Source organism: Dermacentor silvarum, chromosome 3 (genome assembly GCF_013339745.2).
Source record: "Dermacentor silvarum isolate Dsil-2018 chromosome 3, BIME_Dsil_1.4, whole genome shotgun sequence".
Lineage (NCBI taxonomy): Eukaryota > Metazoa > Arthropoda > Arachnida > Ixodida > Ixodidae > Dermacentor > Dermacentor silvarum.
Genome location: NC_051156.1, coordinates 23,679,220 through 23,699,071, shown reverse-complemented (window position 1 = coordinate 23,699,071; position 19,852 = coordinate 23,679,220). Strand labels below are relative to the sequence as shown.

The 19,852-nt window shown below is 50.3% G+C and overlaps 1 protein-coding gene across 3 annotated transcripts in view; it reads right to left on the bottom strand.

Annotated features, from left to right (window-relative positions):
- LOC119445378 (general transcription factor 3C polypeptide 3) overlaps positions 1–19,852 on the bottom strand; it is a 501,836-nt gene that overhangs the window by 78,072 nt on the left and 403,912 nt on the right. For all 3 annotated transcript variants that reach the window (XM_049664501.1, XM_037709688.2, XM_049664502.1), the window contains exons 14-15: positions 15,194–15,274; positions 15,064–15,122 (exon numbers count right to left, since the gene is read on the bottom strand). In XM_049664501.1, coding sequence (XP_049520458.1) covers positions 15,064–15,122; positions 15,194–15,274 — 140 coding nt within the window. The remainder of the gene's footprint in view (positions 1–15,063; positions 15,123–15,193; positions 15,275–19,852) is intronic.

The window sequence follows — 19,852 nt, the reverse complement described above, 5'->3', positions numbered from 1 at the left end:
GAGTTCTAAGAAATGTATTTGAATGTGTGCCTCTGGCGCGTGTTTAGTGACCTCTACAAACGATGTGTCACAATCTATGAGTTGCCACTCCCACGGCGGTAACAGTTTCGCTGGAGCCATAGGACAATGATCAAGCAGCGGAACAGCCATTTCCTCACTGAGGTTCCTCACACGCAAAGAGAACGGCTTTCTCGCTGCAGGTCGATTATGGAAGAGTGTGGCAGCGGTCACGTCATTTATAGTTGAATAAGAAGGGTGTTCAATGTTCGCTTGTACTTTCAGAAAATATGTGAAACTGTTGTATGACCGCTGCAGATGAAGCGACCACTGATTCGACTCTACGTACAGGCTCTAGATTGGACTTGTTCTGAAAGCACCGATCGCGAGACGGATACCCAGGTCGTGGACGGGGTCTAGGATTTTTAATGCACTTGGCGTTGCGGAATTATAAATTATAGACCCGTAATCAAGGCGCGAACGGACGAGACTGTTGTACAAGTTCAGGAGGCATTTTCGATCACTACCCCAGGTTGTGTGCGAGAGAATTTTTAAAAGGTTCATCGTCTTCAGACACTTTGCCTTCAGATATTTAAGTTGGGGGATGAAGGTAAGCTTAGAGTCTAGAATTATTCCCAGGAATTTATGTTCACTGCTCACGGATAGTTTCTCTCGATTGATCGTGAGATTTGGCACTGGTGTCACACCTCTTTTGTTCGAGAAGAGAATGCATGTACTTTTCTGTACATTTATTTTAAACCCATTTACATCCGCCCATTTAGACAATTTGTTTAATCCAAGCTGCACCTGTCATTCACAGATAGCGATGTTAAATGATTTAAAACCTATCTGTACATCATCGACATACACAGAATAAAACATGCTATGTGGAATGACTGTATACAGCGATTTCATTTTTACCATAAAGAGTGTGCAACTAAGCACACCCCCTTGTGGCACACCAGCCTCCTGGGTGAATGTTCTAGATAAAACATTGCCCACTCTTACACGAAACATGCGATGAGACAGGTAGCTTTCGACTGTGTTTAACATATTTCCACGGACCCCCATCGCGGCAAGATCTCGCAGAATCCCGAAGCGGTATGTCGTGTCGTATGCTTTCTCTAGATCTAGAAAGACTGAGAGTAAAAACTGCTTATGTATAAAAGCATCTCTAATATAGGACTCAATACGAACAAGGTGGTCTATTGTCGACCTTCCCTCTCTGAAACCACATTGAAGGGGGTCTAGTAGGGGGTCTATTAAGCGCCGATTTATCAGTTTTTCAAATACATTGCACAGACAGCTTGTTAGGGCTATTGGCCTGTAGCTGCTGGCTAGGGATGGGTCTTTGCCTTGTTTAAGCACGGGGATGACTATAGCTTCTTTCCATGCAGATGGAATATACCCAGCATCCCACGTGGCATTGTAGAGAAACAGGAGTGTTTTCAGTGTTTCAGAATGTAGTTGCCTAATCATTTCGTAAATGATATGATCGCCACCTGGCGCCGTGTTGTTGCAACAACCTAGAGATGTCTTAAGTTCAGCTAAGATAAATGGGCAATTGTAAGTCTCGCTCGAAGAACCTTTGCGGTTAAGGGGCTGCCGCTCTTCTCGTTCTTTGAATCTCAAGAATGTCTGTGTGTAATGAGATGTACTGGAGATGTATTCAAAGTGTTTGCCCAGACAATCTGCCTGATCTTCCAGGCCATCTCCTTGAGTACTCACTAACGGCAGCGGGTTCGTCTCATGGCCTTTTAATTTATTGACTCTATTCCATACTTTCGCCTAGTCTGTGTAAGAATTTATACCAGAAAGGTATCTCTCCCAACTCTCTCTCTTCGCACGTCGAACGTGTTCTCCTGCCTTGTGATTTGACCTGTTTGAAATTAATAAGATTTTCGGCTGTTGGAGAATTGCGAAGCAATCCCCAAGCTTTGTTCTGATTTTGGCGTGCTTTCCGGCATTCTTTGTTCCACCATGGGATACGACGCTTATTAGTCAATCCGTTAGTTTGTTTAATACATTTATTTGCAGCATCAATAACAAAACCTGTTAAATATGCCACAGCGTTATCTATATTTAAAGAGGCAATATCATCATTGCTTAAATATGTAAGTTCTCGGAAAAGTTCCCAATTAGCTGAGTCAACCTTCCAACGGGGAATGTGTGAGGAGCATTCATCTTGTTTTGTTAATAAGCTTATCATAATTGGGAAGTGGTCGCTTCCAAAGGGGTTCTTGAGAACAGACCACTCCAGATACGGAATTAATGTACTGGATACTATAGTTAGATCTATGGACGAGTATGTGTTATGCGCCACGCTGTAGTATGTTGGCTCTTTCTTATTCAACAAACATGCTCCTGAGGAAAAGAGAAAGTTTTCAATTAGGCGACCTCTCGCATCGCACCGAGAGTCTCCCCACAAGGTGTTATGTGCGTTTAAATCTCCAAGAACTATGTATGGCTCCGGTAGTTCATTTATGTAGTTTTGAAATTCAGTTTTATGTAGTTGAGAATTGGGTGGGATGTATATAGAGCTGATAGTGATCAGCTTGTCAAACAACACCCCTCGGACAGCAACTGCCTCTTGGGGCGTACGAAGTTTTAATTCCCGGCAGGCAATACCTCTATCGACTACAATAGCCACACCATCGGAAGACACGACTGTGTCATCGCGGTCTTTAGGAAAAATGGCGTATTGCCGGAGAAACTTTGATTGTGTAGATTTAAGGTGTGTTTCTTGAACACACAGCACGTAAGGATTAAACCTGTCTAGGATTTCTTTGACGTCATCGAGGTTGTGTAGAAGTCCTCTGACGTTCCATTGTATTATTTGTGTATTCATGTTGGAAGTGTTTTTTTGTGCTGTGTGTTTAAAAGAGACTAATTTAACTTACAGAGCCCTTGTCGGGCCCTGTGATGCGGGCTTTCTCTTTTTTGGAGCGATCGCGAGATTCTCGCGGCTCTTTTGGTGCTTGCGGCGCTGTCTGGCAGGTTGTTGTGTCCATCGGCTCTTGCGAGGCGCTGGACACGCGCTCTTGCGAGCGGTTGGTTTGACGGGAAGGCCTCGTTTCGAGGGACGAGGCCCTTGAGGCCACCAGCCCGGAGGTCGATGGCCCCTTCTTGTGAGTTGGCGGAGCAGCGCGAGCTGCAGCCGCCAGGGGGGCAGATGGCGTCACTGCCGGCTCACTGTGTATGGGCCGGACAGCCGCCGGAAGCCGTTGCGACACTGCCCCCTGACGCGCCACTTCGGAAAAAGTTTTCTTTGGCAGGTAGGATACCCGCCTGCGTGCCTCCTTGAACGTTAGATTTTCCTTTACTTTAATTGTTACAATTTCTTTTTCTTTTTTCCAGGATGGGCACGACCGCGAGTATGCGGCGTGCTCCCCATCACAGTTCACACAGTGGAGAGAGTTTTCGCATGATTCAGAGAGATGCTCAGTTGCACTGCATTTCGCACAAGTCTGACGGCCTCGGCAGCTCTGCGAACTGTGGCCGAATCTTTGGCATTTGAAGCATCGAAGAGGGTTTGGCACGTATGGCCTGACACGTAATTTAATGTATCCGGCTTCAATGGTCTCGGGTAGAACACTAGAACCAAAAGTAAGGATTATATGTTTTGTCTTTAGCTCCTTGCCATCGCGCCTTATCTTGATTCGTTTTACAGTCAAAACATTTTGTTCTTTGAATCCTTCCAAAAGTTCATCTTCGGTGAGCTCCAACAGGTCGTCATTAGAAATAACACCGCGGGTGGTGTTCATGGTGCGGTGCGGGGTCACAGTCACAGGAAAGTCTCCAAACGACACTAGATTCTGTAGTCTATCATGCTCTTTCTTATCGCGGAGTTCCAGGAGGAGGTCACCACTGGCCATCCTAGTTGCCTTGTAACCCGGTCCTATAGTCTCTGTCAGAGTCTTTGCAACGATAAAGGGTGAGATCACTCTCACGGTCTTTTCAGTTTTCTCACTGTGTACCACGTGGTAGCGTGGAAAGTTCTCAACTTGTCGGCCAAAAAATTTAAAAACTTCTTCGGTGCGCCCCCTCTTTTGGGGGCGATCAGAAAGCGCGGCAAAAGAACTAGCCATGCAAATATTCATGTTTCGGCAGAAACGCCAGCCACCCACCATGGAGTCCTACTAGGGGACGCTGCAGTGCCTGTAAACATAGGCCCTGCAGATGCCAGCTGTACGTCACCACTATAACCGAATATGAAATAACCTAGGCAGGCTACTCACACAGGGTTAACCCTCGCTGCCAAGAAGATCGGAAGGAATATAGAAGAGAGGAGAAGACAGGAAAGATTAAAGGTAAGAGAGAAAGACGAAGGTTGGAGAGGAGGATAGGAAAAGGCAACTACCGATTTCTCCCGGATGGGTCAGTCCGGGAGTGCTGTCTACGTGAAGCCGAGGCCAAAGGGGTGTGTTGCCTCCGCCGAAGGGCCATAAAGGTCCAAGCACTCAGCATCGGCTCAACCCCCAGGATCCCCTTTTCCCCGGACACGGCTAAGCCACGCACGGTTAAACATGGGAGGGTGCAACCCTCGTGTGCTCGGGTACGTGGTGGCGCAACTCACCAAACGCCTGCAACAGAGTAGGTTTGTCATACAGTAGGACACATCCACACAATGCACGGTGGACAGCCAGGTCCGAATATTTGTCCTTACTTTTATTGCGATAGCAATTATATGGACACTCCAAGCGGATTTCTGATGTCGGCATCGTCAGCGCCGTATGCTGTATGTGCGAGTGAAAGCACGCGAGGGATTTTTTTCTCTTCCAGCATGTTGGGGTCAGCGTACTTGAACAGGCAAGTCATCTCCTCCGTGAAAATCGCAATGTTCTCGTTGGGCACTTGCATCCGGGCTTCTAGAAGAACTTTGGCCCTTTCCTTGTGGACGATGCTTGTAAAGGTCTGCAGGAAGCCGTGGCGGAACAGATCCCATGTTGTCAAGGTCAACTCCCGATTCTCGGACCACGTCCTGGCGGCATCTTCAAATGAGAAGACATGACGCAGCTTGTCGTCGCTGTTCCAGTTGTTAAATACAGTGACCCTTTCATACGTCTCCAGCCAGCTTTCCGGATCCTAAAATGTTGATCCGCGGAACATCGGTGGGTCCCGGGGATGCTGTAACACGATCGGTGTAGGCGGCACTGGTGCTGTCATTGTTGAGGCTGTCGTGGCCATGCACTTCCTGGTCTTCTTGGGAAGAAGTCCCTACTCTGGGGGCTGGTTTCGTAGCCTGAGGCTAGCTCGATGGTCCGGGACAACGTTGGTACTGTCTTCGGGGTTCGGGCTTGGATCATGGCTTTTCGGGGGCGTCTGGTGCATGAACATAAAAGCACCTCCACCAGATGTCACATTGTAGTAACGGTGAAGAAAACAGTTGTAAAACTGTGTATGACGAAACTGTATCTTTATTGGGAGAACCTGTGCCCACAAAAGCAAGCTACACTAGAAGAACGATAGCGGCGAACACAGTTGGCGATTGTCGAAATCTGATCAGCGGTGAAAAGCGTGGGCTTTTATACGAGTCATCGAAGGTTCTAGAGTAATCCCTGATGCCCGTATGTATTTTAGAAAAACTAGACAATTCGCGTCGCTCATACAATCAGATAACATAAGCATCAATGAGAACAGACAATGGATAGAAGCATGGATAACGTTAGAAAAACTTCCGATACATGCAGGCACGTCCTGCGCCGAGCGATATCGTTTAACATTTGTTAGCCGGTGAAAAGCGGTTACCAGTGAAAGATAAACAAGTACACGTATCAATATTACGAGATAAAGCATGCAGAAAAGAATGAGGAGCAGGCTTCTGTTGAAAAGAGAGTGTCTGATAAAAAGGCGACTTCATACTCTGCTTGCAAGCTCCACGTGCCGTGCACGACTGCAAACTTTGGCCGAGATGTTCACAGCAGCATATGCTATCCGCGGACTGTGTTTTTTCACCAAGGCCGAGGGGTGATTAAGGACCTCTTTAAAGGTCCTCTCCGCACCCAATACCCAAGAACATGCACCCCATGTTTAACGCCGGCCGCAGACGAGCGAGAGCGGTGGCACTCGAACGGTTACGCAACGACCCAAACACTCACTACACAGACGCAACTCCCTACCGCTCGAGGCTGAGAGCATTTGCTGCAGTCGTCACTAGAGGTAACGAAGCAATCACGTCGGCTACGATCCGTACCAAGAGCACGGCCGTGGCCGAAGCGGCGGCCATAGCACTAGCCATAGGAGCGGCAGAGGGCAAGAGGCAATCTGCACACGTTCTCACGGATTCGCAAGAAGCTTGCCGACTGTTTCTCAGGGGCGTCCTCCCTCGGAGCGTCCTAGGCATTCTAGGAAACAACCTTCGAGAAGATCACATCATCACATGGTGCCCCGCTCACGAAGGTGTACAGGGAAACGAACGGGCGGACCGCCTGGCTCGAGGACTAATTTTCCGAGCCGCGGACACATCAACCCGGGAGGAATACCTCACACCTACGCTGCCACGAGATATCCTCGACAGCCAAAGACGCGCAAGGCAGACAATGGCGCCACCCCACCCTAAACTCACACGCTGGCAATCCCAGGACTGGAGACGCCTACAAACGAATACATATCCCAATATACACACACTCAGCAAAATACACCCGTCCCAATACGATGACTGCTGTCCTTGGTGCAGCGACACACCAACCCTCATACATATCACTTGGCATTGCAAACAAAGACCAGCAGAGGGAAACTCACCCCTCGTTACACGCAACGAACTTGAAAGGTCGTGGGAGGCGCGACTCACCCGGCAGGACCTGGGAAGCCAGCAGGCAACCTTGGACCAAGCTGAACGAGCCGCTAGAGCCAGTGGGGCCCTGGAATAGGGGCTTCACCCGCAAAAACCTCAGTCTGCTATTTCAATAAAATGTTTATTCCTCCTCCTCCTCCTCAGTTCGAACTTCGTTAGATTCGCATAAACTTGCATTCCCCTTGGCGTTCGATGTGACAAATTCTACTGTATAAACAGATAGAAGGGAAGCAGTTCCAACAAACTTTCTACTTCAATTTTATGATGTTATGCTCTTCCACTGTGAGGGTTCCCACTAGGCCCAAGAATTCTGACTCTCCAACACCCAACTCAGACCTTCAATGGGGTTGCAGTCGCTAGAAGGATGCACAGATTAGGTCAGTGCTAGCAAAGGGCTGCACTTGCTTGACTATATCCATTACTTTGCCAGTGAAGGCCACAGGGTAAGCCAATGCCAAAGCTCGCTGCACACCAATGCAGGAGCATGAAATACATTGTCAGCGTGATGATAGCTTCCTCAAATGCAGCTTTCAATGCTGATTGCCGTGGTCGTGTACACTCAAGTAGTAGCGGCACAAAAGGTTTTATAGTGTTTCGTCAGTATGCTGGCAAGACAACCCTCATAGACAGCAACAACGTGTTTCTTTATGCTGGCGTGTCCCAGACAAGCAGCTTATCGATGCCCCTTTGGAAGCAAGAGGGTAATATAATCATCTGCATTTCTCCAATCCTTACTGTGTCTCCAAAGTAACGATAAATGCTGTTTCCATTTGTGGGGTCTTCCCCAATCCGTAGCGCGGTCAATCGCAGCTACGTAGGGTTTGGGCGAATAAGGCAACAAGCGAGTCAACTCAACGTTTATTGCTGCGGGCAATAAAACACATTTGCAGAGGGAAGTCCCCTCTGTATAATAAGTAATAAAATAGGCTTGCCTCGTCATGTGTGATAGTCCCGGAAATGAGGTCACTCACGGGTTGCAGTGGGTATATCCGTAGGAGCAGGTCAGGTGTAGCGAGGTCAGAGAGGCCCAGGGGTCTCTCGGTCGCGCTCTTTTATACCTTTTTACCTTTTCGCGAGGGGAATGTCCTCCTCGTCCGTTGGATACTTTCCCTCTTCCCGCGCAGGCACACGCGTCGTGAGAGGCGAGCGAGAACCGGGAGAGGGCAAAGTACATCTCTCACGTGCCCACCCGGCTCACGCCGAGTGCGCTACGTGCGCCAGCGAGGGCGAGTACCCGCGGGAGGAGGTGGCGGCGTGTGCTCCCCACATCCTCCTCCCCTTAAGAAGGCCCCCGTACGTTGAGGCTGGCACCTAGGGACGTCCGTTTGCCCGAGTACTCGCCGAGGTTGGCGACCGAGGAAGTGTCGGGCTGGTGGTGAAGTAGCCCTCAGCTGGCGGACACTTGATGCCGACTCGGAGGCGGCTGGTCAGCTGCACTGCTCGGGCTTGCAAGGCGGGCTTGCTAGGCGGGATCGTTGTCGGGGCTCGAAGGTGGCTCTCAGTGCCGCGCCCCAGGTGTCGGCTGCGCTGGAGGGGGCGGTCGGCTGCCGGCCGCCGGCTAGAGGTTCGTGCGGCTGCAAGGCCGGCGTAGCGCCATCAGTGCTGCAAGGGCGTCAGTTGTTCCAGCGCGTACTGCAAGCAATTCGCATGGCCGTATCTCGTCTTGCTCTGCTTCTGGAAATTATTAGCAAACTGCACGGAGCGGCACTGTGATCAGCTGCCTAGTTGGCCGTATCCGGGAACCCCGTCGACGTCTGTTACGAAGGGAATGTTCGCAAGCATCATCACCAATTCGAGTCGCAGCACAAGATAATCACTGCACTGGCCCTCACAGCAGTCTTTGGTCAAACCGCACCCCGCATACCCACGTGTCGAACGTTCACGCCACATTCCCATCGTGGCCAGTGAGGGTACTTGCTGGAGCGACGACTCTTCGTCCATACTCGGCGTTCCGTGGTTACTAGACGTTCGCTTCCCCGGCAGGAACTACCAAGGTGCCAGCTCGGCGCGGCTGTATGCTCACGCGGTATGCAACGTCACCCGGACTTACGAACGTTCCTTGCAGTCGTCGGGTTATGCAACTGGCAGTCAGATTACTTTCGCCTGCTACGCAAATTGTAGCGCGGCAGCGGGCTCGCTGTTCGGTTCTGACTGCTCTCTCTCACCGATCGCGGTTGAGGGACGGCCTGATCGTCATCCCACTGCTCATCACACGGCACGTAGCGTTTAAGGTCGCTCAAGTGTACCGGTCCCGATCGGCTTTCCTTTCTTGTTCTCGAGCTGGTGAACAAGTGAGGAAACCTACTCTCTCACTTGATACGGCCCGGTCCACTTCGGCTCCAGCGAGGCAGCGAACTGTTTGGTAGCATCGCTGAGAACATGCTGGCGTCAAAGCACCAAATTGGCCACTTCGTAGTGGACGTTCCGATGCGAGGGGTCGTACTGCACCTTCTGTTGTGCCCTAGCAGTGCGAAGATTACAGCGTGCTTTATGTAAAGCTTCTGTCATCTTGGCACGTAGATGCGTCGCGTATTCAGCTCGTGCTGATGGCGCGACTGGCATTCCGCTGCGATCCGCGAGAACCCTATCCATCGGATTCGGCAGCTCTCTCCCCAGGTTGAGAGAAGAAGGCGCATACCCAGTCGAGCTGTTCACTGTCGATCGCAATGCAAGCCCGATCTCTGGAAGGTAGGTATCCCAGTCCTTATGTCTTTCAGAGAACGCGACAAGCATGTGCTTGATGTTGTGATTGACTCGTTCAGTGGGGTTCGACTGAGCATGGTACTTTGTCGTTTTCTTGTGCTTAATGCCAAGTGCGGCGCATGAGTCAACGAACACCTTTGCAGTAAAGTAGGACGCATTGTCCGTTATGAACTGCTCCGGAAAACCAAACCTGGTGAAAACCTCCATCAACTTATCCATGATCACCCGTGCCGTCAGTTTTCGTAGGGGGAAAAGTTCTACCCATTTACTGAAGTGATCCATGACCACCAGCAAGAATTTGTTGATGCTCGGTGTTGTAGGATACGGTCCCATGACATCACACGCTGCAATTTGCCAGGGAGCCTGGCTTTCGATATGCTGCATGAAGCCGGGCGTTCGTCTGCCTTGGGGCTTCACGCTTTGGCACATATGACACGAGCGGGCGTAGCGAATCACGTCCCATTTCATGCCTGGCCAGGTAGCGAAGCGACACAACTTAACGTAAGTCTTGGGCCGCTCGCGTGCCCAGCGATGCACGAGTCATGAAAGTAGCGTAGCAGTGCTCCTCTCAACGCGCGCGGTATCACCACCTTAAACGCGTCACTTGTGTTGTCCTCGGTGGGAATATACCTGAGCAGGATGCCGTCGGAATTCAGCAGATAGGAAACCAGTGCGCTCACAGCATTACCAGCTGTTCCTGAGTGCTCCAGACCGACAGCAATACCAGCTGCCTCCATGTGCGCGGCAGCCGCGCCGCCCAGCTCCCGGAGCCCGTCGAGGACTTTTCGACAAAACGGATCCTTCTGCTGAAGACATCTCCTGCGGAACCGACAACATCTACGTAGTTCACGCTCTCGCCCAGGATTGATGGTTGTTCCGCGTCCCTTACTCGGGCTACGGCCAGGGTTTCTCCCTCGCCTCGGACTGGCGCTCGCGAAAGTGTGTCAGCAGCGGCATTGCTTTTTCCTTTGCGGTAGCGCACGGTGAAGTCGTAACGCTGCAGCAGCAGTGCCCAACGCGCCAAGCGGCCACTTGGCTTGCTCAAGCGCCTCAACCAAGTGAGAGCGATGTGGTCAGTCTCAATCGTGAATGCCACTCCGTCGACATAGTAGTCCAACTTTCGCAGGGCGAAAACTATCGCGAGACACTCCTTCTCTGTCACCGAGTAGTTCATTTCTGCCGGCGTCAACGAACGGCTCGCGAACGCAAGCGGTCGGAGAATGCATCCGTGCTCCTGAAGCAAATTGCACCTAGACCCAGGTCGCTTGCGTCTGTTTAAATCACAAACTTCCTATTCAAGTCGGGCAGCTGGAACTCTGCCGTGTCAGCGAGCACCTTTGTGAGGCCACGCAGTGCCGCCTCCTGCTCTTGACCCCAAGTCCAACACTCGTCTTTCCTCAAGAGCTTCGTAGCACTGCCGCGCAGTCTGGAATAAATTGGCAATAAAAGTTCACCAATACCACAAAGCATCTCAGTTCACCAATATCTTTCGACAATGGGTACCTCAGTATAGCCTCGAGCTTAACCTCACTCGGCAGAATGTGGCCATTGTCCAGCGTGAAACCCAACAGCGATATTCAGGACGCAGCTATCTGAGCTTTACTCGGGTTCAGCGTGATACCCGCGGACCTCAGCCTGTCTAGGACGTCTCTCAAGTGGCTCAAGTGCTCGTCGAAAGTTTTCAAATAAACCACTATGTCGTCAAGATATGCGAGAGCATGTTGCCACTTCGCCTCTCCTAGAACTCGGTCCATCAACCTCTGATAAGTAGCGGGAGCTCCGACTAAGCCAAAAGACATTCTTTTGAACTGAAAGAGCCCGCGGTGACAAGTGAAAGCCGTTTTCTCTTTGTCACGCTCGTCCATTTCGACCTGAAAATATCCACAACTAGCATCGAGCATCATAAAGTACTTCGCCCCACCTAGGTTAGATACCAAAGAGGAAATGGAGGGTAGAGGGTAGGCATCCTTCTTCGAAACCTCATTCAGCCTGCGGTAGTCTACACAAAGGCAATAAGTATCGTCCTATTTCGGGACTAGAACTACCGGGAAGCCCCATGGGCTGTTCGACCTTTCCACAACGCCCATGTCGATGAGTTCGTCTAAGGCGTTGTCAAGTGCTTTCCGCTTAGTCAAGCTTATCGGCCGAGGATTACATTTCCACGGCGCAGCGTCACCCGTGTCTATCCTGTGCCTGACTAGCGTAGTGCGGCCTGGACGGTCCGTGAAAATCGAGTCGTATTCATACAACAGTGGTGACAGTCGTGCCCTTTCTCTCTCCAGCAGGCTATGGACCTCTGACAAAAGTGGGTGCGCTGCCCCTTGCAAAACCGTGGCACAATGAGAGGGCAAAGTGCATCTCTCCCGTGTCTGCCCCGCTCCCGCTGCGTGCACACGAGAAGATGTCATGCCGAGTGCGCTACGTGCGCAAGCGACGGCGAGCGCTCGCGGGAGAAGGTGGCGGCTCTGCACACATTACACCCTGCTCGAGCACGGTGTTCATACTGACACGTATAGATGTTTATCTTTCACCGGTGGCCGCTTTCCACCGGCTAACAAATGTTAAACGTTATCGCTCGGCGCAGGACGCGCCTGTATCGGAGGTTTCTAGAACGTTCTCGATGCTTCTAGAAACGTTCGCCCTTCAGGTCGCCTCGCACGATGGAGTCTGAGACTTCAAGCATTCGACATCACCGTCGTCTACAAGTCCGGCCGAAAGCACTCTGACGCCGACTGCTTGTCTCGCGCCCCCGTCGAACCGCCGCCACAGGACGACCAGGATGACGACACTTTCTTGGGACCCATCAGTGCCGACGAATTCGCTGAAGAACAGCGAGCCGACCCGGAACTAAGGAGCCTTGTAGACTACCTAGAAGGCAAGACCGTCACTGTGCCGAAGGTGTTCAGGCGAGGATTGGCGTCGTTTTTCTTGCAAAACGACATTCTCCTAAAGAAGAACTTTTCGCCTCTCCGAGCCAACTACCTCCTCGTGGTACCCTCAGCGTTGCGTCCAGAGGTTCTGCAAGCTCTCCATGACGACCCAACGGCTGGACATCTCGGTTTTTCCCGCACACTCGCGAGGATACAAGAAAAATACTACTGGCCTCGCCTCTCTGCCGACGTCGCCCATTACGTAAGGACATGCCGAGACTGTCAGCGACGCAAAACACCACCGACAAGGCCAGCCGGACTTCTACAGCCGATCGAGCCACCTTGCCGACCGTTCCAGCAGATCGGGATGGACTTACTGGGGCCTTTTCCGACGTCGACGTCCGGGAATAAATGGATCGTCGTAGCTACGGACTACCTCACCCGCTACGCCGAAACAAAAGCCTTGCCCAAAGGCAGTGCCGCCGAGGTAGCCCGATTCTTCGTTGAGAACACCCTCCTGCGTCACGGTGCCCCAGAAGTCCTCATCACCGACAGAGGCACGGCCTTTACGGCAGAACTAACTCAAGCTATCCTGCGATACAGCCAGACAAGCCATCGCCGGACCACCGCCTACCACCCGCAGACGAATGGCCTCACCGAGCGCCTAAATAAGACCATCGCCGACATGCTGGCAATGTACGTCGACATCGAACACAAGACGTGGGATGCCATCCTTCCGTACGTGACCTTCGCATACAACACGGCCGTGCAAGAAACGACGCACGTGGCGCCGTTCAACCTGGTCTACGGAAGGAACCCGGCAACGACGCTTGACGCCATGCTACCGGACGTCACCGATGAGGAAAATCTAGACGTTGCCACCTATTTGCAGCGTGCCGAAGAAGGTCGACAGCTCGCCCGCCTGCGCATCAAGAACCAGCAGAGGACCGACAGCCGACACTACAATCTTCGACGACGCTACGTCGAGTACCAGCCCGGAGACCGTGTTTGAGTCTGGACTCCGATACGCCGACGAGGACTTAGCGAAAAACTCTTACGTCGCTATTTCGGACCATATAAGATCATCCGACGTATTGGCGCACTGGACTATGAGGTCATGCCAGACGGCATTTCGCAATCACAGCGGCGCCGCGCACGACCGGAAGTCGTCCATGTGGTGCGTCTTAAGCCTTTCTACGCCCGCTGACGAACTTAGGTACTTTGTTACTTTATTTTTTTTTTCTTCTTTATTACGCGTGGTTTTGTTTTCGCTTTCACATTTGTTTGTAGCATCGGGACGATGCTTTTTAAGGGGAGGGTATTGACACGTATAGATGTTTATCTTTCACCGGTGGCCGCTTTCCACCGGCTAACAAATGTTAAACGTTATCGCTCGGCGCAGGACGCGCCTGTATCGGAAGTTTCTAGAACGTTCTCGATGCTTCTTTCCATTGCCTGTTTTCACCGACGCTTATGTTATCTGATTGCATGACTGACGCGAATTGTTTAGAACTTTCTGGAAGACACGCGGGCATCAGGGATTAATCTAGAACCTTCGATGACTCAGGTATAAAAGCCGACGCGTTTCGCCGCTGATCAGATTTCGACGACCGCCGACTGTGTTCGCCACTTTCGTTGTGCTTCGAGTGTAGCTTGCTTTTGTGGGCACAGGTTTGCCCAATAAACAACCAGTTTCGTCATACTCAGTTTTACTACTGTTTACTTCAGCGTCACTACTACGTGACAATACGATAGTCACACTATGGGGTCAGCAATGGCACCGAACCTACACCCAGCCATGCCAGCAAACACAGAGGATGCACATCCATACCAAGATGAAACAGAGAATATTTTCCTGTAATTTTGATGACTACCCTGTAGTTCAACCTGTTTTCTGGCTAGTGGCGGTAGTTCAAGGAAGCACCCGTTCTTTAGTTTCGTTTCGAAATATGTTACCGCACTTCACAGCAGCACAAAACAGCGCTTATTAATATTGAGAATTTATATTTTTATATTAGGGAAAGAAACAAAAGTTTTCTGTCGATTGCCATTTATTCTCAACTGTGTTTTACGTAGACACCACAAAATGTTTTGAACGTCATTCCGATTGTTGTCTGCATTTAGCGGGGTTCTACTGGATTTTGGGGGCTCGTATCATGGGTACAAACCTTTTGGGTTCCTGACTTGCGGGTTCTTTTTATTTGTAGTTGGCAACACTGGTAGTAATTGTCTGGCTAACACAGCTATCAATACAGACAGAGGTACAGTCAATGGCTAGGACCTACAACAGTGCTGCAAAAAAAGCAAAATTGTTTTGTGTTTACGACAATTTAACAGAAAAAAGGAAAAATGTGTCAGGCACTATAAAAGCTGAAATATGGTTTACTGATTGTTATTCAGTAAAAAAAAAGCCAATGGCGCCCGTCCCCGACTGGGTCAAGTTGGGACAAGGGACATTTATTGTAAAGACGAGATGCTTCGCAACAATAGTCATGCAGCCCTTCCGGAGAGTGGTATTGGCAGCATTTTTTTTTTTTTCAGTTTTGGCATGAGTAAAGTCCAATACTGCGAGCTTCTCATGATACAAATGTAGATGTCTTATCCAGATCACCAATCGTAAAATTTTGCTGAGAGGCTGCTCTATATATCAACAGTGTCCACAAGAGCGGCCACTGAGTTCCGGTCTAGAATGTCACGTACCTCGTAAAAGCACTGGTACAGCTCATTCACCGAGACACCACTGTCCGCTGTAAGCCAGTCTGCATGGTGCAGTGTGAGATGGTGGTCAGTTCCTCCTCACTGGTCAAGCAATGCATAGTGCCACACTCACTGAATGGGCTGAAGTTGCGCTGCTGGTGCAGTTCTCGCAAGGCCTCCGTGCGACCCCGGAAGGTGCTGGTTGAAAACATGGCTGTAACAAACATTGCACAGTCACTTCCAAAAAGCATTTATTTACTCCACATTAAGGGCAGTTGTCATTAGTGTTATCACAGTATCTGCAGTGTGCGACTGCATTCATGCAAGTTGGATTTACTCAGTGGATCGCTGTGAAAGAGGCCCTCTGCGACAACGCTCATACAGCTCAAGTGTTTAACCAGAATGATCAGACTTGGGAAGGCCAATGCCCAGCTAGCCACAAAGCAGCTGATTTAGGGGGGGGGGGACTCGGTTTTGCATAGCAAAAAATGGCTAAAAAAATAGATTTTTTGAAAATCAGTTTCTATAACTCTTTTTCTATCGGATTCCGGAAATCATGAAAAAACAGCATTTCTCAAGCCACAATATCTCCGTAATGGCGCAACCGAGCGCCGCCATGATGGAGCAAGAATTATTGAGGAGGCGAAGCAGCGCTCTATCGGGACCCCTATAAAGTCACGGCGTCTGGCACGGCACTGACGCGTCCTGTGTCGTGAGTCGGTTCGACAAGAACGCAAAACACGAGTGGTGTGCTCTGCGAACAGGCTCGCCGGTTCAAGGCCATTCGGTAGCGACTCACCACTAGCGCTTTACACACGAATGGAGGTGTTTCTTGCACCTCTTCGCTGGCTCCAAATGCCTTGAAAAATTAGCGATAAAAACGTGTCACTTACAGAGCAATCACCTGCATGATGTATTTTTGAGAGCACAGCTCTTAATGGGCCGTTCCTGCGGCGAGCGGCGGCGGTGTAACGGACCGAATGAGCACAACAGCAAAGGATGAAAGAAAAAAGCATAGTTCCGACAATTCGCTACCAGATGACGCCAGAATACCGCGCGTCATCTGTTCACTTCTTTATCTTTCTTCGATCACTGCATTTCATTGGCTAACAAACGTCAAACGTTATCCAGCGATGCAAGATGCACCTGCAAGTATCAGAAGTTTCGCACGTGTTATCGATAGTTCTATCCGTTGGTTGTTGTCACAAAAGCTTTTTGTAATCTGATTGCATGCGGGATGCAAATTGTGCAGTGCTTGTGATGAGGTTCTTTCAATAAATTACTCGCTACTGAGGCACAGCCTCAGTGCATGAAATGACGAAGCTGTTCGTTACCACAACAAGCCATTCGTTAAAGAAAATACAGCAAAGAGAAAACGAAACTCAGCAAACTAATCACAAAAACAAAAGAGGATTAAGTCTAGAAAGAAATAATAAAAGTCAGAAGGGGCCTACAGTTTCATGGTTCGCACTAGAGCTGTGGGATGGACTAGAAGCGGCGACAGAGGCGGAGCTCGAAGTGGAGTAGCGGTCACGAAACTAGAAGCCGTCGAAGAAAATCCTGGTCGCCCCCAGGCGAACACCAGGGATCCCATAATGTAGGAGGAAGTTCCGCAAGTTCCACTGTGACGTTGGGCACATGGATAGGTAGCCTTAGTACGGTAGAGATCTTGTCACCAGACACCAAGTCCAAGGGCTTCATTTCTCCCACGTCGGTCGGCACCTTATCATCAGGCAGCCATGATCGACGCTGCTGTGGAGATAGGCATAGTGGAGACTGGCAACGGCTAGACGCCCTTGCGGCGTTCACCAGCCGGAGCTCGGGCACGGCGCTGTAGACGCTGGGCCGCCTGGGTCGGACGCCCTTCCGACGTTCGCCAACCGCAGGCTGCAGGAAGAAGTTGGATGTCGTGTCGATCCCAGGAGGGAGCCTGGACTCCCTCTTCTTCCACGTCTCCCATGAAGGCTGTCGCTTGCTTGTTTGCTTGCTTGTTTCTCATTTCTGGCACTTGCACACTATGATCACAGCACTCGCGCACTTCACATATCACAGTGCTTTCTGAAAGCCACACGGGCATCAGGGAACCTTCAACGAGTCATGTATAAAAGCCGACGTGCTCGACAAGCAGATCAAATTTTCGACGATCGCTGACTCAGCTTGCCACTATAGTTGTGAGTGAGTGTTACTTGTTATGCAATGAACATGCGCATCCGAAACAGATGCACACAAGTGCTGAACTTCGAATTGCTTTTTAATGTATGGATGAATTCTACACAGGAGGTTGGACAACAAAAACTTACGTCTTGTTCTTCAATGCAATAATAATAAAAAAGAAAAGAATCACGCTCATAAAATTCACCAAAACCACTCTTCCTAGCAAATCCATAAGTCATTTGCTAGCCTCAACAGCTTCTTCTCCTGCTGTGATGTTTTGTGCCTGTTTCGTGCTGCGCTTGCGCAGTGCGGCCTCATATGCATTCCTACGTAGTAGTGAAGAATTTTGGCTATAGCGCCAATTTTGCGTTTGCGGCACGGAAACGTGAGGTCGAAGTTTTGAAGAACACGGTCAACGGTTCCCCAAGAAAGGCACGGGTAGAAAGCCCTCGCCTTTGTTGCAACGTGGAAAGTGCGCACAAAATCTCAGAAGCCAGTGCCGCCGGCGCAATGCGGAAGCGTTCGAGAGCTCTAATAGAGACGGAAAACCTGCAGATTGCAAAAGAAACCCCGACAGCTTGCATGTCAAAATTTAGAACTTTTCCGTCCAAGGATACCTACGCATGCGCTAACACTACATGCGAGCGAGTGAACTGTGGCGGCGTCGGCAGACGTCGTCTGCTCCAGGAATACTACTGTAGCTGGTTTCATGTGAAGTAAGACATCCAATTAGGACAGTATTTCATTAATAGTGCTGCTAAAATGTCCCCCACTGCTATTTATTGACGTTACAAAATGAAATCTGAGAAAATTTACAATATACGAGATGATATCGCGATTTTTGTGCGTCGCGATCATAGAACATGTAAACGATGGCAATGCGCCCGACGCATTACTTGTCACGCTGCTGCGAAAACTGTATTTCCTCCTCGCCCGACCGTGACTTTATAGGGCCGCCTGCACGTGGTGTCGAGGCCTAGCAGATTCCTCTCTTCAAATACTTCTTTCTCCGTGGCCGCCATCTTGGTGTCGTCGGAAAGTGTATTTCTCGGTCTTCAAATTCGCCGCTTTACCTGTCTCCTCCATACAGAAACAAGCACACAAAAAGCAAATGATTGAAGGTCGTGTCGGAGTCTGGGATTGGCTGCACTTGCCACGTGACTCCAGCTAGAAGCGGAGCTTGGGCTTGTTGGTTTTCCCTCCTGGTGTTAACAGCGCAAAACCATAGACGGCGACACGGGACGAGAAGACGACACCACGAGCGCTGACTTTCAACAATGTTATTCGAAGGAAACACGGCTTCTTATACACTTGCCCATAGGCATCACAGATGTCACAGACACGTCATTACACATCATGTGACACACGCACTTCTGCACACTCATGGAAAAGATTGCACGTGCAAAAGCTCAAGTTCTTTATCTGTTAGCAACAAGCAACACATTGGTCACGAAGTCTAGCAATCTCGGCTGCCTCAATAATCTCCCAAACCAGCTGGTCATTGTGTTTTTCCAGCACTCCACAGCATTTGAATTCTGTGGCACAAGCTCTGGAGGGGGCAATCTCTGACGTGGATGCCCAAATTCCTCCTTGCCTGCTCGACGTTATGCTTATGTTCTTTTAAAAATCTTTCATTTCTGCATCTACCAGTTTGCCCCTACATACTTTTTCCCACATTTCAAAGGTGTACAATACACCACGGTTTCTGCCCAGTCTACAAGGCGGCTCTGGTGATTTATCGTGACCCTTGCTGCCTTATTGGCTCTTCTGCATTGGTGCGTCCCGCAAAGGCTTTTCAGTTTTTTCGGGGCTGTAAGCACAACATTAACTCCAACTTTTCGCCTTATCTTTTCCAAGAGGTGAGATATGTTGTGCACGTATGGCAGGGCCATAATCCTTCGCTGAATGGTACCACCAGGCCCGCCTTTACAGGGCTTGCTTATGCCTCCGTCTCTTCAACAGCACCCGGCATCGGCGGGATACATCGCGCGTCATCAACAGATCTATCAAGGCTCTGTAGAACGTCCCCTTGGCGAAGATGCGTGCAGACATCTCCCTGAAAAGGAGAGCAATAGAAACACAGTCGCCCAGAAGCCGGGTCCATACCAGAGGAGTCGAGGTGCTGCCTCACTCGGTCTTGGAGGTTCTATGTCGTGGACCGAAGTTCACTGTTGAGCCCCAGACTTCTACACTGGAACTACTGGCAATGGCATGATGAGTTGCGCGGGTGAGGCCAGAGTCTGAAAGTGCCAGGTGCATGTCTGACGATGCCTATGGGCAAGTGTATAAGAAGCAGTGTTTCCTTTGAATAAACATTGTTGAAAGTCAGAGCACTTGGTGTCGTGTTCTTGTCTCGTGTTCCCATCTAAGGTTTTGCGCTGTTAACACCCGGGTGACTCCAGCGCAGTTCGCCATTGGTCCAGTGGCCGGGTCGTCTGCTCAGCTCTTTGCACCTCGCCGCCGCCTTTTCGATTATGCAGTCCCGGACTGTCCGCAAACTGTCTGCGGCTTCCGGTATGACTAGCCCTGACAGAAGAACGCGTCACAGTCATATGATCCAGCTGTGGGGGACTGCCCGAGGTTTCGTTCGGAAGCACCGTGACTGTAAGTCACTCTCCTGGCTGCTGTCGTCTGCTCT